At 49.6% G+C, this 26,324-nt stretch overlaps 1 protein-coding gene across 1 annotated transcript in view; it reads left to right on the top strand.

Annotated features, from left to right (window-relative positions):
* The window catches only part of LOC125333120 (gamma-aminobutyric acid receptor subunit gamma-4), a 36,344-nt gene extending 11,615 nt beyond the window's left edge, over positions 1 to 24,729 (top strand). The window contains exons 4-9 of the mRNA XM_048318775.1: positions 12,044 to 12,264; positions 12,664 to 12,746; positions 14,310 to 14,447; positions 15,916 to 16,068; positions 18,775 to 18,977; positions 20,112 to 24,729. Of these exons, the coding sequence (XP_048174732.1) occupies positions 12,044 to 12,264; positions 12,664 to 12,746; positions 14,310 to 14,447; positions 15,916 to 16,068; positions 18,775 to 18,977; positions 20,112 to 20,405 (1,092 nt within the window). The 3' untranslated portion in view covers positions 20,406 to 24,729. The remainder of the gene's footprint in view (positions 1 to 12,043; positions 12,265 to 12,663; positions 12,747 to 14,309; positions 14,448 to 15,915; positions 16,069 to 18,774; positions 18,978 to 20,111) is intronic.
* The last annotated feature ends 1,595 nt before the right edge of the window (positions 24,730 to 26,324 follow it).

Genomic DNA, 26,324 nt, shown 5'->3' with positions numbered 1-26,324 from the left:
CCCCGAGGCGGCTGAGGCTGGGGAAGCGGAGCCGCATCCCGGGCGGTGGCGGCTGCGCTGCGCTGGGAGCAGCTCGTGTGGCAGCCCTGGGTTACAGCCCCGCTGTCCCGCTGCAAGGCTTGGGTTAATTCCTTCGTTCCCTCCTGATAGACGGGGAAACCAAGACCGGGAATAATTGTCTGGCTCTGAGGAACACTTAAGTCTTGATTATACTTAGCTTTGGCTGCTTTGGAATAAGTAGGAAGGAAATGAATTGAAAATGGCACGCTGTTTAAAATGCTTGACTATGTTCCTCTGGAGCACAAGATAAGCCTATAGGTAAAGGAAATTTGCTACCTCCCCCTTCCTTTCCTGATAATAATAGACTCCAGCGGTTGCACAGCACTTCTCAACTGAAAGAACTTAAAAATCCTTCACAAATCATCTGTCTGGGAGGCAATAGCCCAGATGCACCCACTTTAGGGTGGATTGCAATGCCTAAAGCACACTGCAGTGCTCTGCCAAGGATTCGACACTCTCCTTGGCCTGCCTGGTGTGCAGCGAGAGTTGGTCATCAGCATAAATTCAGCGAGGTTCTGCAGGACACCCTCATGTAATGGGCTAGGTTGGGTTTTGGTCCCCGAGAACGATGTATATCACAGAAATTTAGAGTGTTGGGAAATGGGTATTGCTCACTAACGGCCCCAGTGCTTTTTCTGGCTGTTATTTTCCGTGCCTGAGTGATGGCTCGGTGCTGCCGGAGCGGGTGCCGCATTCATCACATCTTCACAAATACTCATGTGCTTGGAGAGTGCTCACATCTCCTGATTCCGTGATGTTCAGGAGCGGTCACTGTCCCTCACGCTGGTGTTCACACAGCAGTGAGGTCAGGTACAGGAAGGGCAGCAGCTCTCCTTACAGAAAGTTTGTCCTTCCTTATGAAAACCACCCCCTCGAGGCCACTGAGGAATGACACCAATCACGTGGGACTTGTGGGACAAACCATGGGCTGCAGCAAAAGGTCTAATGAAATAAATAATTTGCTCCCATCCTAAACATATCCCAAGAGCTTCCAGAAGTGTCAAAGTTTGCTTCCAAAATGGAAAAGAGCTGATATAGTCACTATGAATAATTCAGCCAGCTCCTTTTATTATCCAGAACATACACTAATCCCCTCCAGATATTTTCTGTGTGATATCCATGTTGGTATTTTATTTACAGGCTGTGCAGAAAACTCAAGGAGTCTGTTATCAGGGAAGACGAGTGAAAAGCTGCAGGTTTGCATCTGAAATTTGGAGCTAAATAAAATATGAAAATTTGGACAGTGGCCTCCTGGGGGCAGGGAAAGTGCTTTTCCTCAGAGACATTTCTGGAGAGCAAAGCCCTAAAGTTAATTAACATCTGCGCTCGCAGCCTGGTGCTAAATGGGGAATGTGGCTGTACTTAAAGATTTCCTAAACTGCAGCATCAGTCCTGGCACACAGGTGCCTCCCGCAGCCCACAGCTCGGGCAGCCTCTGGCCCTCGGGCAACACGGGATAAATCAACATCCATAATGAAGTCAGCGGCTCTTGTAAATTCTTTCACGGATCCCATTTCCGCCCTTCTGCTGGCAGGAATGACTCAATCTCTCATTCATTTTGTGCCAGCCTTTGGAGAAAACTCGCATTTCTTCAGCTGGGCTGAATGCAGACGGGATTTGTTTGCCCTGAACCTTTGCAGGCAGCCTGGGATGGATGCTTCCAGTAGGTGCTTCCCTAGGAGCTGCTGTGCTCGCTGTACCTGACCCAAGAGCATTAATTCCTCACCCTTACCCACAGAAAACCTTTCCTACAGTCTGGGGTCACAGCAGCTGCACCTGGTCCCCCTTTCCAGAGCCAGCAACAGGGCTTCCTGCTTGTTGAAGGGCCACAGTGACACTTTTCCAGTGACCAGGGGAGCCTCCTTACTGGGGTCTGGCCCAGGCTGGAGGGATGTCTCTGCCCTGGCCACCCTGGCTGCTGGCTCTCAGTTTGGCAGGGCATTAAAAGAAGCTTTGCTGTGATCCAGAGGCTGCATTGCTGGGTGGTGGAGATGCAAAGCACGGCTGGTTCCACCACAATCACCTAAAGGAGCTGCCCTGAAGAGCCCCAGCGTGTGCTCATGGACAGGCCAGGAGGCCTGTGTGTGATCCAGGTACTGCTCTGTGCTCTGACCCTCATTAAATCGATTCCTCCAAGTCAAAGGGAGAGCACTGCTGTGTCAGATTGGAAAGATATAGAGACTCTGAGCTGTTCCAATAGTTGTCACTCGGTGGGCTGAATTATTTTTAAGGCAGAGTTGATTTATCTGGACTGAAGGCTTTAGATGTCACTGCAGGAGAGGATGGGAAATTTCAGGTTTCTGACAACCAAGTCAAAGAGCTGGTCAGAGGCCAGGGTTTGAGGCCAAGGTTTCTGGTGTAGGGCAAACAGCAGCATCACAGGGGAGGTAGGCTCATTCTCCCCTCCCACTTGGGACAAATAGCCAGAATTCTTCAGCATTTCCGAGGAGAAATGGGTTCAGGGACAATCAAAACATTTACATTTAGTTTCATCAGATTGTTTTGATTTGCTCTTCATATGGTGATAAATTCTGTCCTGTGTAAGTAAAGCAAGAAAATGAGTATTTGAAAATAAACGTCAAAATGAAGTGCATCAACAAGATAAGGGTAAAACGAAATATTTTGTTAGCTTACTGAAGAAAAAGAAGTTTTTGAATGAAATTATAAGGTTGAAGTAATTCATTTTAGGGTTTGACAATTTTAATTTATTTTGAGCAAAACTTCACTTTTTTTCCCCGGTAGAAATCAGTTCTATTTATTTCCTGCATTCCCAGATGAAGCCATCCTACCATTTCCCTTAAAAGGCTGTTGTGAAATCTGCCTGCTATAAATGTGCTACAAAATGGAGACCATTTCTCAGAATTCAGTGGTTGTGGGTGACCACAATCGATATGCTTCAAGGGCCTCTTCATGCCTCGGTGCTAAAGGCAGAATATTCAGATTACTGCATCCCATCTCCGTGCACAGGAAGGATTTAATTGCCCATGGTACAAATTGGATGAGAGCAGCCAGCAGGAACCCTCCTGTGGCTTTTGCTTCTCCTCACATCTCCTCCAAGCCTCCACGCACTGCCTTGGTGCCTCTGTGGCTCCAGCTTGGTGTCCTTTGTAGGAGATACGGTCTTATGGTCAGTGAGTGGGCAGGCGGACACTGCAGCCATTTCACACCAGCGCTGCTGACCACACCACCAACTCCCAGTTCCCAGTTCCCAGCTTTTCAAAGCCCCAGAGGCATCATGCTGGCTGCTTGGGGCACTGTGGGTGGGGGAAGAAGGGGGCATGATAGCTGGGCACCCTGGCATAAGCTTTGTGTGTCCATCTCCGTGTCCGGAGCACTTGGAGGTGAGGATTTGTGTGCTTGTTCCCTGCCCTGCAGCTGGCCAGGAATGGCTCCAACCATCTGATCAGCCTTTCTCAACAGGGGAATTGCAGGTGGTGGCAGTGGCTCCCCCCAGGCAGATGCACGTGGGAGGTGTGAACCAAAACACTCGGGAGCGTGGGCGGGAGAACACCTTGTCTCCATGTGGCTGGGGAACAGGGGAGGTCAGAGCAGGGATCCTCCAAATGTTGGGAGCTTTGTTTCTGACAGTTCCCCTCAATCAGCTTCTCTCTCCCTCCAGCTTTGCCACCTGTGATGCCTCCCACACCAGACTGTGGCCCTTAGTCTGTCATTCTCCGCCACAGACACCCAAAGCCACCTTAGTAGTGTAATGAAGACAAGGAGAGGAAGCAGAGCAGCAGGGTAGAGGAGTGGGAAAAACTTGAGGGGGTTAGGTTAGTTGTTCCTCTGGCCACAGGGGTGAAGTTAAGGTGATAACTGGCTGATCTTCTCTTCATTTAGCTCTTGAAAAGAAAAGCTGAAGGCAGAGACACCTGTAACATTCAAGACAAACCATTTCCTTCCATGATCTGGCATGTCCAGGGCTTGCAGCCTTAGTTTGTCATATGAAACTGCACCTTGTGAGAAGGCACAATGGACCCTGGTTCCTCTCTCTGGATCAGCAACAGGAGGGATGAAAATACCTCGGCATTGTTGCTCTCTCAAAAACCCAAAGCCAAGTCCAAGTGCTGGAATTTGGTAAGGAGCAGTTAAAGATGTGCTGTCCAGCTCCCGGGAACTTTGGACTAAGCTGAAGAGCCAAAATTGTTTGGTTTCTTTCAGGGTATGATTCTGGGATCTACAAGCTCTGCTAGTGTATTTCTTACCCCACTGTGTAGAAAACAGAGCCTATATCTTCTTCACCACTTCCCAAAGATGTTCTAAAGTCATCGAGGGGAGCTGGGGAAGGTTGAGGCGGCATCTTCAGTAGGCAGAGACTGTACAAAACAGTCGGGAGCTGGAAAAAAAAGACTGGGAATATCGATCCCTTGCTTTGAGGAGAGTCCTTTGCACCCACCAGGTGCCATGGGAAGTGAGCAGCCCACAGGAGCAGAGCTCAGCAGGTCCTGCTTGCCCTGGGGCTGGTGACCTGCCTGCCAAATGACCTCCACACTTGGCCTGAAGTGTGGATGTCTGCCTGGAGAGGAGAATCACCCGGCCTGGTAACCCTTCTGCAGCTGCACTCCAGCTGCTTTGCCCTCCCAGTACCCAACAGGGGAGGCAGAGAGCAATTGTTCTTTTTCTGTAACCTGATTAGCTTCTCCCAGCTGCTTTCCACAGCCTGGTGCTCCCTTGAAATCTCATTAGGGCTGGGCTGTGATTGTGGGGTGGCTTGAAAAGAGGAACCGTGAAAGGAAAAACAAAATGAGGCAGGGAGAAGGAATATCAAGGAACTGGCAGGGCAGGAAGAGAGAGGTGGTAAGCACAGCAAGGGGGCATGAGAGACAGCATGAAACAGATTTCCTTGAAAGAGTTGGTGAAGCAGACTGTTCCCATCTCCTTCTTCATCCGGGGCCAGGAGAGAACAGGGTCAGGAGTGAGGATCTCTGCAGAGGGCACAAACTGCTCCCCTTTTGTGAAACCAGAAGTTTCTCAGATGATTTGAATGTCCTTTTTATGATAATTAGAAAGGGATTTTTATACAGATGGTTTTTCTCCTGGCCAGTGCAGGCATTTCCATACAATGGGTGCATCCCAGGGACTTCAGTGCTTCCTCAGACCCACTTCTGGGCTCTGCTGGCTCCTCCACCCTCTCAACGTGCTGCCACCAAAGGTGGTTTGACAGAGCTCAGTGCTTGTTGGTAGTGAGTGGTTCTCATGGAGCAGGGCTGCAGCAGCTGCTTCCCCAGGCCTGGGCAGTACTGGACTGCCCATCCCAGTGTTTCATTTTAGTCACACTGGGTGGCACAGGAATGGGAAATGCAATTAAAGAGATTTCAGCTTCTCATCTGAATCTTGTCCAGCCGTTCTGGAGGAGCGATCCCAGGGAGTTAATCGTATGCAGTGAGAAGGTCTGTCTTCCAGCCCTTCCAAAGGAAATTTCCTTTTGTCTCCTCAAACACCCCATGAGCCAGAAGGATAAACGAACAAGAGCACCTGCCTGAAGTGTTAAATCTTCTCCTCCAGTTATCCTGTATGCTTCTGTCCTCACCTCTTCTCTTTCCCCACCTTTCTTCTTCCTGCACAAAGTTCCTTCAATCCCAAACATTGTAGGGAGCAGTTAAGCATTTAGCAGCGAGGTGTGACATGAAACCAAGGCTTTGGACAAGCGTGGCTTTGCTCTGCCCAGGTATTTTCCAGAGATTGTGGTAACTGGGCTGCACCTTTGCATCAGAAGGTGCTTCCATGACTTTACATCCAGAGCATGTCCTGCCCTGAGAGTGGAGGAAAAAAAATCAAGCTAAAAGGATGCGGCTCCTTCCCTGAGGTACTTTGCATAATGCTTCAGTGAAGTGTTCAGTACCTTTCTCTTTAATCAGTTCTGCCCCACCTGCATAGAGCATCCTGTGCCCACAGCTCTGCCTTTCAGTAACAGCCTCGTCAGGGACAGCGCAGACAGACTTGTGCTCCGGCAAAGCAGAGTCTGGCTGATGTCATGTCTCGCCTCAAGGACTTTTGCTGGTCCTCTGGGTAATGGTTGTTAACAGCTGCTAAAATACACACGTGTAGGTCTTGTGCCCCTCGGGCTCGCAGGGAGAGGCTCCCTGTGCCAGACCGTGTTGCTATAGAAAGAGGAACGGGCACCCTGGGGCTGCATGGGAGGAGATAACATCACTGAAGGGCAGGAAGTGATGGTACAAGGGAACATCTCGGAAGAAAGGGTTTGGGGAGAAAGAAACAGTCTGGGGTGGTTGGCTGTCAGGAGTGTAAAAGCTGCCTTTTAGGTGTCCCCACTTGCACATCCATGGCAGCAGGAACGAGCAGAGGGGTGGAGGAACAGGCAGGTAGGGATCTCAGAAGCCAGCAGCGTTTTGAAAGTCCTGTCCAGCTCCTATCTGCCGGCTCCAGGGGTGAGCAAGCCGTGGCTGGGGGAGTTTGCAATCAACAGAGCAGCATTTATAGCATGACTTGTTTGACAGCTCCTGGCACGAGCACAGGACATGGAGATGGTTTTTAATAGCATGTTTGTATTATAAAAAGAACAGTTTCAGCTGAGATTCCCTGGACAGAGGCGAAAGGCATTCAGACAAGGACAGCGCTGCCGGTGCTGCTGCAGAAGTGAAACAGATGGGAAGTTCAGTGTGTCACCTTGAAAACACAGATCATCACAGCTCTGCCCCTGCTGTCCTTGAGAGCTCCCCTAGTCACTCCAGCATCATGTCCAGAAATCTCTCTAGGGTCTGATTTGGAGGGAGGAGGACCTTGGAAACGGAATTAAACTTACATTCGCGTTCTTTTGGTCTTTGTGTTGGAGAGACAGAACTCACCCAGAGCAGGGACATGGAGGTGACCACAAATGAGGTGTCCCACACCACTAATGGGAGAGCTGGGAGAAGCCTGACACTGCCCAGGCAGCCCCTGAAGTGGTCAGTGCCAAGCACAGCCTGTGTGTGTTGTTGGTACCTGTCCCCTCTGCTGGCTGCCTTCGGAGAGAGCTGGCACATGTCATGCTTAGAAGCACATTCCTGCCCACCAGCTGTGGGGACAAGGAGCTGTGCATTCAGATGTCAAGATTAGTCTAAAACACAGTTATTTTATTGAGGTTTATTCAGTCTTGAAGGTATCTCCAGGCTTTTCACTATTGCTGAGTGTGTTCCTTGGGACGTGGGGACAGATGTGGGGTGCAACGCAGGATCTGTCTGAGAGGTTTGCAGGCTGGGAGGGTGAGTGGGGTGTCATGGAGAGGAAAATGCTCACCTGGGCAGGGCTGTGGGAGTGTGGACATGTTGAGCACAGCTGTGTCTGAAGGGAGGACCCTGTTTTGCCAAAGAGGGAGACTGAAGGAGAGGCTTCCTGCCTTGCCTTGACCTGCACAGAGTGTCCCACCAGCCCTTGAAAGAAAAACACCTCATTCCTGGGTCTCTTTCAAGAAAGAACTTCTGAGAATTTCCTGAATTGCAGCATCCCTAAGAGTTTGCCTGTGATGTTTGCTTTGCTTGGCTGCGGGATTGACAGCATGGACACATCATATTCACGTCAGACCACCTGAAATGCTGTCCATGCTTGCCAGGAAAGCAGCCTGCTTTATTGGACTGCAGTGAGGCATTTGCTCGGAGGTGAAGAGGGAAGGGAGCTCTATGAGTAAAAACAAATATCAGAACAATAAAAGCTAGAAAGTGACTGTCTAGGATATTAATCTCTCAGCCACATTGTTATTTAGGATTTTTCACAGCGTATTCTGAGCTGGAAGAGACTAAACTATCTCTCCAGCAGAGGAAAATTGAGGAACGTGTTTCCAGGTCTCTGAGCCCTCTGTTCAGAGGTTTTCTTGTAGCTGTTGAATACAAGTGGTTGCAAAACCCACATTTAAATCTTTCATTTTATCCTAATTTAGGAGGCCATCTAAGACATGTTCCTCTCATGGCTCTGCTCCTCTCTTTGGCATTTGGCAGAAAGCTGAGCTCTTAACTCAGAGAAAGAAGCTCGTAGATGGAACAGAGGAACCATGGGGACCCAGCCCCTCTGGATCCCACTAATTGCACCCTTGAGAGGGGTCAGCTGGACTGAACACACAAACTTGATTATAACCATTTGAAAAGGCTGTTTTGGCAAGGCCCAGCTGTGTTTATTTGGTGTCTAAGGTAACCTGAAAACACACTGTTCATTTCAAGTCATGTCATGAAAACCCTGTGAGTTTAGTCTGAAAGCCAGTAGCCCTAACTCGTATCTGCTGGGAAGCCAGGGTGGAACTTGGTCCAGAGCAGAGTTCCTAGAGCCAGATCTGACTGGAAATATGGACTGATTCCCCATCTGTGAGGGCAGAGCAGCAGAGATAACCCAAGGAGCAGGCCTCAGGGTAGCACACAAGGTCAGCTCCCAGCTCTCCTGTGCTGGGGAGAGGCTGATTTCTGAACAAGTCTCTTTTCTTTTGGATTGAAAACGTTTGGGTTTTTCTCAGAAATTACTTTTCACGCAGCAAACTCGTAGCTTTTGAAAAATGAAAGAATTTGAGAGTGCAGTAAAATCTTGTTATTTTTTTCTTCCTATGTGAAATACCCCTGCCAGCCCCCCATCCTTTTATTTCTCACAAATGCTCTTTTACTGAGCACCACTCTTTCCACTAAATGCTTTCAGGTTACGCCGTTCTGTGTTTCCACCAGCATCTGTGCTGCCCACATGAGGAAAACCAGGGCTGATCAGGGATGTGCTGCAGTGCTTGGTGATGACAGTGACCCAGGGCCAGGAGGGACAGGCTGAAAGGCTGGGTTGGACATGAGCACGCTCAGCCAGCAGAGGCAACGCTGCAGGGCATCCCTCAGCATGGGATAAACTCATGTGACAGTGTTTCGGGTAGGCAGCCCTCAGGGTTTGCCTCATGGGGAGTTTGATTTATCATTTTGTGACTGAAATTCGATGTCATATTGCATGCATGCCAACATGTGTGTGCTACCCCACGTGTGATCCAAATGGTGTGGCCAAACTGTTAAAGCAATTCCTCCTTACTGCGTTAGCTCCTTCTGTTAAAAACACTAAAAATGCCTGTGCTTTCACAGAGAAGTTAACAACCTCCATGTGCTGCACAGCAGATGGTACAGTAATGGTGGAGGCGTATTTTACAATAACCCTTTTCCACATGGGGAAATCGAGGCACTGAGAAGTCTCTTTCTGACGGCTGAGAATGAGTCAGGGACAGAGAAAAACTACAGGGGTGCAGGAGATCAAGAAACAGTGCCCTGAGTTTTAGGGGCTGAGCTCATCCTGCCAAACTTCAGCTACTCAGTTTTGATCAGGGGACTCTTCCAAGGTCAGGAAGAGCAAGAAGTATTTCCAGAAGACAACCTGGACTGCTTCATATTGAGATCTCCCTCCAGAAGTCCCTACCCTTTCTAAGGGCTGTAGGAAACCCATGGTCAATCACCTCCTGGTTTAATCACCTTGGCACATGCCTCCAGCTAAGTGGGATTTGAATAATGCCCAGGGAAGGGTCTGAGCTCTGTCCCAGTGCAGAACCCCAGCCATACAAGGTTCCTCAGCATCAGGGTGGGGATTCTTGATGGGAGTAGGAGCTGAAGTCTTCAGGAGCTGTTGTGGTTTAGCCCCACTCAGCAGCTCAGCCAGGCACAGCTGCTCGCTCACTCAGCAGGGTGGGGGAGGAAATTGGAAGGGTAAAAGTCCTCCCAAAGGCCAGAGCACTTTTGTATAAATCTTGCCTCAGGTAATTCTGAAAGAAAATACATTTGTAAATGCCAAAATTTCCCAACGGGCTCCCTACAGAGAGGCAAGGGAGCCAGCTCAGCTACTAAGGTCTGCCTCGTGAATAGTTGTGCTAATAATAGCCACTGAAATTAGATCAAACCACGGGACAGTGACAATAACAGCTCGGATTTTTTCTGAAGAGCTGAATGACTCGTGCACCACACCTTTTGCACAGGCTGGCTATGAATGGCACAAGAGGAGCTCTTTAAAGCTGATCCCTCCTGAAAATCTGGGCTTGACAACAAGTGCTAAGCCCGTGGGACAGCTGACCCTCCACTCTTCCAAAGCATTAGCATTGATTATCCCAGACTTGAGTGTTGAACTTTACAGCAGGACATAACTGAGCAGCCAGCCCAGAAGCGAGATGTCACCAGTGACTCCAGTTGGGAGTTAAACACTCATATTGGCACCTAATGTGAATTTATCACTGCGGTTTTGGTTGCTTTCTCCTACAGCAGAGATATTGCTTAGGAGGAGCTATGTAAACTCACATGAACTCAAACGGGGTGTGCAGTGATGGGGGAGAATATGTCAAATATTGTGCTATTTTGGCCCCAACACTGTGCCAATGCTGCTTTTATTTCACAGTTTCACAGCCTGATCCATGTCTCCATCACCACATACTCTATATCCAAGCAATACCCAGTGAGATCCAGAACACTCGGGTGCTGGGATGGGCCCTCCCAACCCCCTGGGTTTGGGCAGTGGCCACGCCTGTGCACTTGGCTGTGAGGGCTGCTGCTGTCCCAGCTCCATTAGGACCCTGTCCCTGTCACCTTTGCTCATCCCCGTGTCTGACCAGGGTGAAGCATCAGCCCGGAGAGTGACTCGGCCGCCTGATGCCAAAAGCTCTTCCCTCATGATCTCATTCCTATGCAAGGGGCATGTTGGGGACCCATCACTCCTCACCGTGGGCTGCCAGGGGAGCAAGGGCGAGGAAGATGGAGTGGGCCCTGTGCTCTGCCCTGCTCTGCCCGCCCCCAGCAGGACACGCTGTCCGAGGGAGGGCACCGGGAGCTGCAGCTATTTTAGCAGCACGGCTGGAGGAGCCGGCTCTGAACCAGCAGCGAGGGCAGCGTGGGGAGGATGTGCTGCAGTCATAAAAATTCCACCGAGATAAATCGATAGAGGGAGGAGGAGAATGGGAGGGAGGGATGGCAAAGTCAGACTTTCTTCATCTCTGCACACAAAAGAGAGGGGGACAATGGGGATCGTGCTGGTTCAACAGGAGTGAAAGGGACCAAAGGTCACGTCAGGAGCTATCGGGAGCAGGGGACTGAGTGTAGTATGGACTGGTGGAACTGGATTTGGGGTCTGGTTCAGACAGCTGCTGAGTGCCAGACTTGTTCCTGCATGGCATTAATTAGCATCTTCTCAGGGAGGCTGAAAAAGAGTTTAAGGAGCAAATTGACTTGCAGCAGCGAGCAGCAGAGTGGTGGGCTAATGGCGTGGGCTACTGCCAGTCCAATCCAGGCAGGAGCTGCCTCCCAGAACTGCCAGTTATCTGTGAGCTAGGACATACTCTCTCACCAAAACTGAAGGTCCTTATTATGGTGGAAAATCTCTTTTCTGCTGGCAAAAGACTCAGGATTTTTAACTGGTTGCACCCAGAGCTGGGACCATGCAGCCCCAGCTTTCTTTTCTAATCTCCAGCAAGAGATATCTGCCCAAGGACCCAGAGTGCTCTTGGTTTTCATATGAACCATTTGCAGTGTAAGTGCTGTAGCAGGGGGTGGATTCTCACTAGATTTATGCACAGCACTATTATTGCTCTATGTACAAATTAGGTGTGTGGAACAGGGCTGGGCTGTATCCAAATAAAAACCAGAAAGAGCTGTCTGCCTGCCTTCTCTGCTAAGCTGGTGAGCAGCTTTCCCTGCCTATGACTGAAAGGTACAGCTGAACTTAGGGCTGGATTCAGCCAACATCCACCCTGCCCCTTCATGCCTGTGCTTAAAAGAGTATTGAGTTGTCTGCCAAGAGGAAGCCCAAGGTCTTGTTTGTATGGTCCTGGTTTTCCAGGCTCAGCCCACCAGTGAACACAGAGTCTTTGGCTCCCTCTGAGTGTGCCATGGATGTCCTGGCCACGAGCTAAAAGTGAGCCTGGAAAGGCATCACTGGCCACCAACACCTGCTCCCAGGCTGAGAAAATAAACGTTCTGGCTGTGACTGCCTGCAGACCAGAGGAGCAGGCTCTGCTTGGCCTGAATCCTTCTCAGAACATCCCATTCTTCCTTGTCTTTCCCAGGAATACACCATTGACATCTTCTTTGCTCAGACGTGGTACGACCGGCGCCTGCGGTTCAACAGCACCTTGAAGGCGCTCACGCTGAACACCAACATGGTGAGCCGCATCTGGATCCCTGACACCTTCTTTAGGAACTCCAAACGGGCTGACTCCCACTGGATAACCACTCCCAATCAGCTTCTCCGCATCTGGAATGACGGAAAGGTGCTCTACACTCTCAGGTACATCCAGCAGGCTCTTAGCTCTGCTGAGGGGAGAGAACAAGGAGACGGACAAGTGGTTTCCTAAACTAAAATCCTTTAGAATGTTCTCTTGCTCAGCCCAGCTTTTTTATTCTGTCAATAAACATTTAGCTTTTTGTTCCCATAACTTGTCACTTCCATAAACGAATCCAAAAATTTGACTAAACAGAAGGGCTTTTTGAAGGTGAAACTTAGATGTTTTTTCCTCACCTTGAAAAATATCCAAACATATATTTTTGGTTTGGAATGTTCCAGCAAACAGACTGATCTTCAGCAAATTAGTTCTCAAGGAAGTGAGAATGCCTCTGTCACATTTAGGTGTTGGAATCAAACCATCTTCACCAGCTCAAAATCTCTTTCTCTCTCTTCCTGTCTCAGGCTGACAATCGAGGCTGAATGTCTGCTCCAGCTGCAGAATTTCCCAATGGACACTCACTCCTGCCCTTTGGTTTTTTCCAGTTGTGAGTATACATGTTTTTATGATAGCTTTAGAAGGCAAGCAGAGAAACCTCAGTGGAGCAATACTTTTCTGGGGAAACCATGCTCCCTTTTAGGTACATTTTTTCACCTGATTTCTATGGCACCCTTCCTGAGCCATTACCCTTCATGGCCTGAAGCATTCTCCCACTCCTGGGCTAGCAGAGGTCATCAGGGACAGATTCACAGCATCTCTGAGTTTCCCTTTAATTTGGATGGATGGTTGGAGGAGATTGTTTCACTGACCTTCCGGTCACTCCAGACAGAACATGGATATATTCTGCTGGACAAATAGCACCCGTCCTGCCTTGAATCTTCCCCCTTCTCCCACTCTCTGAGTGAGGTCTAGAAACTTTCTGCTCCAAAGAAGGGTTACTCAGACCTCCCCTCTCAGACTCTTCAGTAGAGAGGGCTGCTGATGTTATCACATGTCCTCTGGTAATTTTGCAGGGAGCCTTTCTGCACCAAGAGATCCCTGTCCTTGTGCGTGGGTGGGAAATCTGATTTAATCATCTGAGCTCGGGTTCTCCTGCTCCCCCTGCCACTGAAGAGCTGTAGCTCAGAGCTCTGAGGTGCTTCAGAGGGAGGCAGCATGCTGAGGAGATCTCATCCCTTCATCTCCCACCACCCCTCACTTTTTGCTAATTAACGGTGCATGCCATACACGCTTGATAATTAGAAACACACTGTTAGTTTGCTGCCAAGCTCTTACTCCATCCTCCTCTGAGAGACTTTCTCCTAGGTCCCTGCTTCACAGTGGGCTTGTTTCTTTGTCAAGAAAGCCAGAGGCAGGAGAAGCCGTGCTGCAGCCTGCAGGGCCAGATTTTCTTCTCCATGGAGAGTGCACCCCTTCTTTTCCATAGATCAGCTGCCAGGATAAGAGGTACAGGGAGCACACAGAGCAGCCAGAACCACGCTGGCAGCTTTGTATTCCCGGTGTACTCATGCCTGGCGTGGCACTCATGGGGTGCCAGCTGCCCCAGGGAGATAAAACCCTTAAAGATTTCAGGCTGGTGGACTCACAATGACAACAGTCTGGGTTGGAAGGGGCCTTTGGACAGGCCCACTGACAAAGCAGGATCACCTACAGCAGGTTACACAGGAATGCAGCCAGGTGGGGTTTGGAATCCACAGTTTCGAATCCAGCATTGTGGAAGGGAGACTCCACAACCTCCCTGGGCAGACTATTCCGTTGCTCTGCCACCCTCAAAGAAGTTCTTCCTCAAACCAGCAGAGTCCTCTAGGACCAAGCCACGTCTCGTTGGCAGCAGTGCAGTCCTTAGAAAGGCTCTGTTTCTGGCAGTGCTTTGTTTCTGGCAGTGCTTTCCCCATCCCCAGAATCTGAAACAGCCCACGAAGGGGGATGCAGTCCCTACTCCCATTCCATGTGGGAATGCCTCAGGGAATCTAAACAAAAGGCACCTGCCTGAAGGGCTCCTGTTTGCAGAACAGCTCTGGTGAGAGGACAGTGCTTTTGCAGTCAGGCTGGTTGCCAAGAAGGGGGTACATGGCACACTCTTCCACTGATGTCCGTGCCCCTTTCCCAGATGGATACCCTCGGGAGGAGATCGTCTATCGCTGGAGACGCTACTCCATCGAGGTCTCTGACCAGCGCACCTGGAGGCTCTACCAGTTCGACTTCACAGGGCTGAGGAACACCTCGGAAGTGCTCAGGACTGGGGCAGGTGAGGCAAAGGAAGGCAGCCCACAGGAGCAGCACTGTGCTGGAGGCCTGGGGGGAGACAAAGGAGTCATCAGACTGCTCCACAGGGGTGGGGAAGGAAGGTCACAACAGCACAGTCAGAGAAAGAAGCTAAAAATGAAAGGATGGACCTTGGCTAGAGGGAGCAGAAGTGATGGAGATGAGTGGTGAGGAGAAGACAAAGCAGGGAGAGGCCAGAACCACTGACATCTGTGAACTGTGGGGTGACAATGCTGATGTGAATGAAGCTATCCCTAATTGGAGGGTCAGGAGGGAGAGGAGAAGGAGCTTAAATCCCCTCTTGTGTGCACTCTGTGTGATCTCTGGGTGATGCTTATGACTGGGACAGGGGTGGAGAAATCAGAACTTGCATGTCTTGATCTGTCTTTCTGTAAACTCATGTCAGGCTGATGAACCCCTGAACTGTGCTGTAAGAGACAGGGACAAGGCTGCCTGTGTGAAGAAACTAAGTAATGGAAGCTCCTCAGCTCCTCCTCCTCCTCATAATAGCTCACATCCCCTTTCCTTCCCACAGACAACAGAGGAAAGCCTCTGGATTCCTGAAGGTGGGGTGAGCTCATACTTCTAAGCCCCCTGAAACAGCAAGGAGCAGTGCTTCTCGCACTCTGCAGGAAGCTGCTGCTCTCAACAGTGGCAGCCAGGGTAGAAAGGCAGCACAAACTGGGACAAGAAGTGAAAGTGTCTTGAATGCACCAGTGCCCCTCTGATGTTTGTAATTCTCTTTTTTTGGTAATTGCTTGCAAGCTCCGTCTTAACCCCAGAGCTGTCAGGTTCTTCCAATACTCACTGTGAGCCTGTGAAAAGAAAGAAAGAACCTCCACCGTAAGTTGCCAAATGAGCAATTAGGATGTGCAGCACCACACGCCTTTTCCAGAGGCAGAACCGACTCTCAGCGGAAGCGATTGAAGGACACCTCCCTTGTCCCAGCTCAGGTGGCTCGTTAGCAAGCCAGGCCATGCAGCCTGTTACAGCCAAAGAGCTTCTATAGAAAAGAAACCCTTGCAGCAATCAGCTGAAGATAAATGCTCTCTGCAGTTTCTTCCCTGAAACTTTTCCAAACCGTGTGCTTTTCAGTGTCCTTAGCCAGGCCAGTACAAACACAGCCTGGTGGCCGTATGGACAGCCAGGCAAGCAGCCAGTTGGGCAACCACAAAGTCAGCTCTTCAATTAGTCACAAAGACATCCAGCAGGACAGCAGCAGAGCCAGCCAGGTAGGCACAGAGTCCATTAGCCACAAACCCAGCGAGTCTCCAAACCTACTCAGCCAGCCACGTGAAGTTAACAATCTGGGCAGCGACAACAGCAGATGGACAGGCACTTAAAACAACAAGAGAATCTCATCAGAAACTCTGAATTCTGAACCTTTGCTGATTTTTCTGCTTTAAGAAGCCCCATGTTATGATTCCAATGTCTCTGTTGCTCTTTCCTAGGGGAGTACATGGTGATGACAGTTTCTTTTGACCTAAGTAGACGTATGGGTTACTTTGCCATTCAGACCTACATTCCCTGCATCCTGACTGTTGTTCTTTCCTGGGTTTCCTTCTGGATCAAGAGAGACTCTACGCCAGCCAGGACATCTCTGGGTAAGAGACAGGATGATGCATGTCTGATGCTTGTCAAACTCTGCCAGGTAGGCAGACTGGCAGTGTTGGAGTACAAAATCTCCTGAAGAACTTTGCCATTTTCTGGCATTTTTGAGCTTACCAGAGAATATTCTCCTCCTTCAGCTTCCTGTGTGTAACACTCCACAGCTCAACCAAATCTCCAGCTGCGCTGGCTTGGGCTGCTGGATTATCTCAGGAGAATATCTCACTCTCCTGTCTTGATCTGAAACCCAAGCACAGCCTTTTCCAAGCTGAGTGGGGTATTCTCATGCACCAAAAGGGAGAGGGAGGGGCTGAGCTGTGGCATTGCAGTGCTGCCCAAAGGCCTCCTGTCACATCCATGTTTTCTACGTTTCCTCACGACTTTTCAAGGCCTCTGTGTAGGGCTGGTGACAGGAAGGTTGTAGGGTTAATGGGCAGAGTTGCTTGGCTGCATCCACAGAGCCCCAGGCTCTGGCAGGAGCTGGAAGCCCTGTGGGTACAACCTTTTTCTGTTGGTCACCCCATAGGATCCAGAGAGTGACAAGAGCTCTGCCTATTGTTTAGATTTTCTCAGCAAACTGCAGTGGCTCCTTGAGGCAGGAGAAAAGCTTCTGTTGATTGAATGCTGCTCTGATAGGTGCTGGGGAGATCTTTGTGAGTCTTTAATACGCTTTGGCTGTATCTACATTTTGCAGCAAGCTGTGATTCCCAGCTCTGTCCTTCCTATCAGCCCCGCCGACTTTGCCTTTAATTGGAGGTAGCATTCTCAGCCCTGCCTGCAGGTCTCTGTGGGGATGGGGAGGAGAGGAGGGCCCATCAGCTGTTCAGAGCCCATCCATGATGGCCATGTCTCCCCACCTCCCTATCAAAATTAATTTGTCTGGTGCCTGTGGAGAGAGGAGGAGGAGGAGGGTGTCATTTGCAATGAAGGTGAGGGTGTGCCGTAGTCTGTGGCTGGTAAGGGAATGAACAGCAAGAGGAAAATATGCACAGCTCTAGTGACTGTCTCAAAAAACAAAGGCAAGTTCCCCCAGGAGAGGGGCCCCTCTCTATGGGAAGGGACCTCAGCACGTGAAGAATAATGTATTCTCTGCACAGCCCCTGTTGTACTTAATACAAATGATCCCCAGCACATTTTGAGCCTGCCAACCTACATTAGGGGCATTTAAACTGGACCAGTTCCACCAGCACTTCAGAAATACGGGAAGTCACATCACATCTGCTAATGCAAGTACAGCAGCAAAACATGAAAATCTTCACCATGCTCACCCCCAGAGCTGCTGGGGTGACCCCAGGAGAGGGTGGCAGGTGGATTTAGATGGATTCTAGAGAAGGAGAAACAAGTGGACTTGCTGCTTCTTCCCCACATCCTCAAAACCAGTGGATGAGATCACAATACCAGCTCCTGCAGCTGATCCTTTGTTGACTCCTGACACTTCATCTCTGGAAGCAGAAACGTGGGCATTGCTGCTCCTGCAAAAACAACTCCAAGCCCCACTCAAGTCAAAAGAAATTCCTTATCACCTCCCACGCGCTTGCCCTCTGCATCAAGGAATGGATACATTGTGAAGAGCTGTCTCCAAAGAGCAGCCACGAGCAGACTGAAAATTTATGGGTAGGAACCGGACCAAGGAAATAAAGGGAACCTTGAGATTGGTGTCTACAACAGAGAAACCCCTTGACCAGGGAGCAAAAGAGCACTGGGAGATCTTTCAGGACATTTTGCAAAGAGCACAAGAGCTCTCAACGCCCAGGTGTAAGAAATCAGGAAAGCAAGGCAAGAGACCAGCGTGGATGAGTCAAGAGCTCCTGGTCAGACTAAAGGGAAAGAAGGAAACGCACAGGCAGTGGAAGCAGGGACAGGTATCCTGGGAGGAGCATAGGGACACTGCCCAGTTATGTAGGGAGGGGGTTAGGGATGCATGGGATACCAACAGGGGCTTCCCCAGGTTTGTCAGACAGAAAGAGAAGGTCAAAGGAAGTTGAATACAACTGGCAAATGGGGAAAAATGGATGAGAAGGAGGCTGAGGTAATTTTTTGTCTCAGTCTTCACTGGCAGCCTCTCTCTCCACATTCCACAGTGGATGGACTGCAAGACGGACTGGGGCAGTGAAGTCCCTCTCACTGCAAGAGAAGATCAGATTTGAGACCACCTGAAGAACCTGAACATCCATAAGTCTGTGGGAGCTGACAAGATGCACCCCAGAGCATGGCTGATGTGGTTTCCAAGCCACTCTCCACGATACTTGAAAAGTCTCATGGAAATATTGCACCCATTTTTTCAAAGGGTAGAAAGGAGGACCCCAGGGACTAGAGACCTGTCAGTTTCCCCTCTCTGCCTGGGAGGATCATGGAACAGATCCTTCTAGAAGCTGTGCTGAGGCACATGGAGGACAGGAGGTACCAACACAGCCAGCACGTCTGCACCAAGGGCAAGCCCTGCCCGACCAACTCAGCCTCACGCAGAGTCTGAGCTTCCTGCTCCTTTACCGGTCCACATTGTGCAATACCCGAGTTTTGAACACCTCTCTTTCTCATAGAGAATTGTTAGAGGGTTCCTCAAGACCAGAGTCTGGCTGAGCAGAGCAAAAATGGAACCAGACAACCAGAGTAGAAGGAAAATGGGTGTTTTGAGGGCTGGATGTGTGGAGAAGACAGAAATGCTCCCTGTCAGTACTTAAGCCAGCTCTTTTCTCTCTTAGGTATCACGACTGTGCTCACCATGACCACCCTGAGCACCATCTCCCGCAAGCACCTCCCCCGTGTTTCCTACATCACAGCCATGGACCTCTTTGTCTCTGTGTGCTTCATCTTCGTCTTTGCCGCTCTCATGGAGTACGCCACGCTCAACTACCTGGTGGGAAACAAGAAACCACTGGAGCACAGCCACAGGAAAGCGAGGCTGGTAGGTCAGAGGGGCCAGCAGAGTGGATGCTGTTACAACCCCAAGTTATTTAAAAATATCTTCCTGAGCTGCACTGGAAACTGCTGGTGTGGTTTAGTGCCTGACCCGTACTGCGTTCATCCAGTCCTCAGACCACTCTGTGTGCTGGGTCTGAGAGGTGAGACACAACCAGAAAAAGCAGCTGAGGCTGCCTTAAAACAAGGAAGCCCCTGTCAGAGCCAGGCACCCTGTGCTCTCCTCAGAACCCCTGGAGAGCTCATCAGAACAGTTTAGAATGACTCACATGACTGAACGTGAATGCCACTTTAAGACACCTGTATCGGTTTGATCTCTGGATTACAGAGATATCTTGGTTCACAGAGATGCAGAAACCTGCTTTCTTTTGTGGTCTTCCATCAGAAGACCTCCTGAGTGTGAGGATAGTGAACCCAGGGTGATTGTCATTGTCTTCATCCTCATCCTCTATCATGAGATCTCCCCAAGCTCATGGCAGGTACTTCTGTCACATGAGCTGAAAGAGGCCTCTGAACTGGGACAGAACTGAAACAGAAAAAGACGAATCTCATCTGCGCCAGGCTCATTTCCCAGCACATCCCCCATATCCCTCATATCCCCCATATCCCTCATATCCCCCTGCCCTCCTATCCCAGGGCGGACAGAGCTCTTCCATGAGGCTTGCGATGGGCCAAGAGGAGCCACACGCAGCCTTTCCCCAGCTTCTCTCCAGTAACCTGCAGCAACCAGCAGACACATCTGGGCTGTGTGCTGCGTCTTCAGAGACAGCTGAGCTCAGGGGAATGAGGGAAGAGGCTAGAACAGCTCGAACAGGTCGTGTTTCTGCACTATTACTGGCACAGATGGGGAACCAGAGCAATCAGACCTTTGCTGAGTAGGGCTGTGCCCTGGGGTGCCAGGAAGGACGCTCACAGCCATGCAGGAGCTGCCAGTTCCCCAGTATGCAAACGTGGTGATTCACAACCAGGTGCAGAGAGACTGGGGATGATCAGTCACCCCTCTCCATCAAAGTGCACCCATGATGATCTGATCTGTTGCCAGCTGGGTGGGGGTTGGTGTCTAGAACAGGTTTGGTTGCTTTTTCCTCCCCTTTAACCTGCCCACCTCTCCCCCTTCCAGCCACCTGCCGGTGCACAGGTGATGCCAACCTTCACCACCATCAACATCAACCACATCATGCACTGGCCCCCAGAGATCGAGGAGGATGAGGATGACGACCCTGGCTCCCCGTGCCTGGAGGGAAAGGAATGCGAGAGGTTCTTTTGCTGCATCGAGGACTGTCAGACGGGAATGTGGCGGGAGGGGAGGGTCCGCATCCACATATCCCGCCTGGACTCCTACTCCCGCGTCTTCTTCCCCACCGCCTTCCTGCTCTTCAACATCGTCTACTGGATTGCCTATCTCTATCTCTAGCCCTTCTTTGTCCTCAGCTGGAACGGACTGGACACCAGCCAGAGGGGCTTCTCAAGGAGCATAGATAACAGCGTCTCTTCTGTTGTAGTCAGCTGTCAGTCTGAACAACCCAACCTGGTGATTCCCTCTTCCTGCTCTCTCATCTCTTCTGAGAAGAACCAAACAGCTTTTTTTTAGCCTTCTAACATATCTTTTTAGAGAATCTACCCTTCCCCAGACAACCCTCTCTCCAACACCACCAGCATTGTACTCCTTGTAAGATTACCCAAAAACATCCTATTGCCATCTCAAGCATTAGGGATTTTGTCAAAAACAAAAACCTTAATGCATTTCATTTTTCCATCTAATCCTACTCCAAAATTTCAAGGAAGTGATGGCAAGTGGAGTTTTCTGCACAGTTATTAAGACTGCAAAGGAAATAAAATTCATCTTATGACTTCTGCACCACTTCCACCAGAACAGACTTTGTGGGGTGCTAGAAGCTCAGAAAGGTCAGAAGAAAATAGCGTGGAAAAGGACAGCAGTGCAGCTTTCCCACAGTAGCTGGGCTTGGCTAAAATGTTTTGGGCCTGCCCAGACATCTGATGGCGGCACTGATGAGGATGGAGTTGCTGCAAGCCTCCCCCAGCTCCCCGCAGAGTCTCTGTGAAGCATTCCTCACGGATCACTCCAGGACACCCACCCACTGAGGCGCTGCTGATTCCCATCAGACAGTGGTGAAAAGCACTTCACAAGTTGGAAGGGCCCACCTGCCTTACTGAAGCAGACTCTTCAGGGCCCACGGTGACATTTCTGCTGTGTGACCAGGACTCGGAGCAGGCTCTGCAGTTGGGCATAGCCAAAAAAGGGAGGAAGTCCTTGTGAGAAAGGCCAGAAGGAGCCTCCTGAGCCTGTTGTGAGGTAGTTTTCCTTGGCCTGTCTCACGTGGGGCAGTGCTGTCCCACACAGTGACACTCCTTGATGCCATCAGATCTGTGCTGGTTAGTAGGTGCCAACCCGAGGAAGGGGCACAGGAAAGGGAAAACAGCTACCAGTGCACTCCCACAGCTCAGATGTGTTCCCCTTCTTTATTTCTTTCATAATTGCATAAAACAAGAGTTTTCCCTCTAACTGGATGACCCCTCCCCGTTGCCATCAGTACTTGGCCTGTTTCCTCACAAAATTGGGAAATGGAGTGAGTTGTCCTTGATGGGTTTCAAGGAGGACAAACGTAGTGAGATGGTTCCGTCTTAAAGGTATGGAGAAATGCAAAACACAGCTTCAGCTGGGGAGAAACTGCATAAGATAGAGGAGGAAACTCAGGCCCAAGGTCCATAATGTGTCAACTGGCTGCCTCCCCATCTACACCAACCGCTGATGTGGCCCACAGCATGGTTCTGAAAAGCAGTGGGCTGTTGATAGTTACTCACTGTGTAAATTAGAAACAAAAAAGATCTTTTTTTAAAAACAGCATGTTTTAGAAAAAAATTAGAACTTAAAAGGCTTGTCAGGAGAAGAAAGCCAGCATGGCTGCAGAGGGAAAGTTAGGAAAGGTTGGCTCACAGGACAGCTAACGGGGGCAGGAGGTTTTACATATTCTTGGAGAGCAATTTGATCTGGTTTAAAGACGGATTTTGACACTGTTAAATCTGATCTGAATAATGAAGTGTCATGTTTAATTCATTCACAAATACAGCCTTACCTGGGTTCCAGATGAACAGCTAGAGCATCTTATTAAGTATACAATAGTACAACACTCAACTAAGTATAACCTAATGGGGTCAGACCAGCAGAGCTCTGAAAGGGGAAATTGCGCCTGTCTAACCTGTTACAGTTCTTTTAAAATACCAAGTAAAAGATAAAGGTTACTCAGAAGCATAATTTTCTTAGCTACTCCGACAGCTTTTGAAAGGGTGGAAAGAAATTGTGGCGGGCGGTTCTAACTGAGGAAATTGATTTAGCAAAAGAATTATTAAGGAGGTTCTAATTAGAGGAAATTAACTGAGGGGGGGGGAAAGAATTGTTAAGGAGGCTCTAATTAGAGGAAATTAATGTTTTAGAGAGAAAGACACAGAGAGGGAGAAGTCTAAGAAAAGAATCAAAACAACTTGCAGACAAGGGAAGCTGCTGGGTGACAGTGCTGACTCCCAGCCAAGCTGGTTGATGTTCTGCTCCCAGTAGCAAAGCGTTATTAGATGTAGCAACAGAAAAACCTCCTATGACTCAGCCCTACACCGACAGGGAGCTGGATTAAACAGGGTCCTGTGATCTCTGTGGGGAGCCAAAAGGAAAGAGCATCCTAGATTAAATCTGGCTCACACGACAGACTCTGAGTGAAGCACGTCCTCACATTTGGGAAGGCAGCTGTCGGGGGGATGTGTGGGAGGGGACGCCCCGGTGGCAAACCAAGGTCTGTGCCAAATATCTCCTCAACAGGATGGTGGCTTGAAAGGTGTGCAGGCAGTGGAGGCTGCACTGAACACAGGGAGCAAAATGTGGAAGGGGAGCAGCTGAGAAAGGGAGGGTGGAAGGGAAAATTGAACAGCCCTGTGCAAAGGAGCCCAAACAGCTGCAATTTGCTGGAGCTTCGAAGCTCTTGGTGAACACATATGATTATCATGGGCACTGGAGAACAGACTTCAGCCCTGAAAGCAGCAACTTGTTGAAATTGGACTTTTTACAAAATCAGCCAGGAGAGAAAGAGGGTGCACAAAAACCTAAGAGGACGACAGGGACTCGGACAAATTAGACTCGAAAGATTATAAGGTTTCACCAAAAAAAGATAAAGCCAACACACACCCAGGTAATTTAACCAATGATGGAGGATTTGACAGAGGAAAATAGTCTAGCGTGGGCTGGAGCCCAAGGAAGCTGATTACTAAGGCTGGGGAAGGAGGAGGGAGGGGGCTTTTTGGCTTAGGGAAATCTGTGCCCATCATCCATAGCACAATAAATAAAGGCATGCACAAATTCAATCATGCTTTTAAGTTCCTGTAGTACCTCAAAAAAAAAAAAAAAAAACAACAAAAAACCAGAAAGCTAAGAAAAGCCAAAAAGAAAAATCTGCCATTCTTTTGGAATTACTTTGCAAGGCTCCAGTTTCCTTATAAAAAGGTTTTCCAGCTATCAGGAGGGAACTCAGGGCTCAGAGCCATCCAGCAGCTGTGAGTTGCCCTGCTCAGAATGGCCCTGGGAGTCAAGCCCCTCCGTGCCCTCCTAGGCTGGCATTAAACACAGCCCAAAACCATGGGGCTGAGCTGTGCTGCTCTGGGCAGGGAGGACAGAGGCACCAGGGCTGCTGCAAGGCACTTGGGTTGCTTCAAACACCTGTGCTGCCTCCTCCTCTCATGGAGGTTTCAACGTTCTCCCAGGAATTTGGTGGAGGAGCTTCAACCTGCCAGCCTCAGCAGCCAGGTGGGCACTGGGCTTCCCTCACCTCCTGCCTCCCCTTCCCAAGGACCAGCAAGTCACATTCCCACCCCTGCACATCCCCCTGCCATGGTGAAGATGAATGCAGCCAAGGCCAGCAGGACCAGGGCAGTGACCTGTCCATCTGTGCTGGGCGCTGGTGAGGCCACACCGCAACTCCTGGGGTCAGTTTTGGAACAGAGCTGGGGAAGGGTCTGAGCACAAGCCTGATGAGGGGAAGCTGAGGGAGCTGGGGGGACTCAGCCTGGAGAAAAGGAGGCTCAGGGGAGACTTTATCACTCTCTACAACTCCCTGACAGGAGGGTGTGGTGAGGGGTGGGTTGGTCTCTTCTCCCAGATAACAAGGAACAGAGAAAACAAATTCAAGATGTGCCAGGGCAGGTTTAGGTTGGATATTGGGGGAAATTTCCTCGCTGGAAGGGTGGTCAGGCTGTGGAACAGGCTGCCCAGGGAATGGTGGAGTCACCATCCCTGGAGGTGTTTAAAAGACGTGGAGATGTGGCACTTGGGGACATGGTTTAGTGGAGTGCTTGGCAGGGTTGGATTTACATTTGGACTCAATGATCAGAAAAGGTCTTTTCCAACCTAAATGATTCCATGATTCTATCACTCTACTATCCTAGTACCTAATGATGGGGACTGGAAATTATGATCTCAGCATTTATGTCTTATGGCCTTTGTTTGGAATATAAAAGGAAATCAGGGAAAAGGTTGATTTTTCATTTCTCTGCCTCCAATTCCTATTCTTCCCCTCCAAATTATGCCGCATAAGGAACCATTTTTAGCCTCTGTGCTCTTCAGGGCAGGGACTCTGTTACTGTGTGTTTGTACAGGGACTGGCACTCTGGCGCTTGGTCCTTAACTGAGATTTCTGGATGCTACTTATTATACATAATAAACAACATTATTCACTGCCCATCCTTGCCACTGTCTGTCTACACCTTGTAAGAAGGGTAAAAATTGCCCCCTGTCCCCCTCCTGATGGGGGTTACTGGAGCTGGTAAATTTATTTATTTCCCCAGGGAAAAACTATCTTGTTGGAAAGTAGGGGGAAATGTCACTCTGATATTTTTGATGGGTGGTGGGTATTTTTCGGTTTGTTGTTTTCCTTTAAGAAAGGCAGAAGTTGTTTTCCTTAAGAAAGGCTCCAAATCAGCACTGCTCAGAAGCAGTCTCAGCCATTTAAAGTCATTATTTGTAATGCAAGAGAAGCCCTTTCTTGTTCCCCTCAGCCCGTTGCCATTGTAAATAAAATAACTGATGTTTCCCCCAGTGTTTTGGGGTGGAGGGGGTTTGGCAGTAATATTTGGTGGACTTTATTTCAGCCTTTCTGTTCCCTTTCTGTACCCCTACTCATGCTGCTGACTTTTGGAGTGATCATAACCCAAAGGACAAGCCCAGCTCGGGAGAAGACACCTCCACCTCTCCCTGGCACACTGTGTATCCCTCCAGGATTTAGCACTTCCCAAAATGTTAAAAATATGAGGTCATGAAGAGGAAGAGAGGGGAGAGAAGAGAAAGTTATATTAAGTCGTTACTTTTTATATTCCAAATATACATTCATTACAATTTGTCTTCCTCTTAATGCCTCAGATTTGCAGGCTCTGGGAAGATTGAATTGAAGGAGAACGAGAGTGGCCAAAAATGCTTCGAGCTGTGTGCGCCAGGGCAAGGGGGGAGACCCAAACACTCCTGCCTGCATGGGATGGGAGCTGCTTCCCCTCGTGGGGAAATGGCTCCATCACCCAACAGCTCCACACAACCTCTGGCAGCTCATGAGGGGCAGGAGGCACCTGCTGTGAAGGGCTGGGGTAGAAAAGGGCTTGGCTCCCAGTGTTCAGACTGGGTGAGGAAACCCAGGAACCCAGAGGAAATGCCCTATTGCCTGCAGACCTTCAATTAAAAAAAAAAAAAAAAACAGGGGAAAAAATTTATTTCTTTTACTTTTTTTTAAAGGATTGCGCATGAGAAAATTGACTCAATTTTCTGTTGGAAGGACTCTCAGGTCTTTCAGGTTGTTTTTTGTTGCTGTCGATGCTTTACATGATTTTAACCCTCTCTACTTGTTTTCTCCCCTTCTCCTCACACCTTGCAAATAAAGTAAATAATAGAGTCTGGGCCCTATCTGTCCCAGCCACCCTTCTGGCACCGTCTGAGCCTCTGCGACAGAAAGAACAATGCAGGATGGAGGAGAGCTGGGAAGCCTCAGTGGTTGCTCTGAGCAGGTCGGCATAGCAACATCTCCAGGGAGAGCGCTCCATGGGGTAATTTCCATTCACTTTAAAGCCCACTTGGGCTGCTGGAGTGGTATAAAAGGGACTCAGAAAGCCTGTTAATTAGGATTAGCATAGCAGCTTCAGGAACATCAAGCCACAGTGCTCTGAGCTGAGCCATTTACCTGAGAGAACTCAGGGCTCTTGACCACCTCCTGAAGAGGCACAGACAAATTTGAAATCAGATGGCAGAGCCATCCATGAGGGAAGGGTCCTACCCTGGCTGCTCAGTGGCACT

The sequence above is a fragment of the Corvus hawaiiensis genome, chromosome 14 (assembly GCF_020740725.1).
Source record: "Corvus hawaiiensis isolate bCorHaw1 chromosome 14, bCorHaw1.pri.cur, whole genome shotgun sequence".
Lineage (NCBI taxonomy): Eukaryota > Metazoa > Chordata > Aves > Passeriformes > Corvidae > Corvus > Corvus hawaiiensis.
Note: the sequence above shows the minus strand (reverse complement) of the source record. Positions and strands in the feature narration are given on the sequence as shown.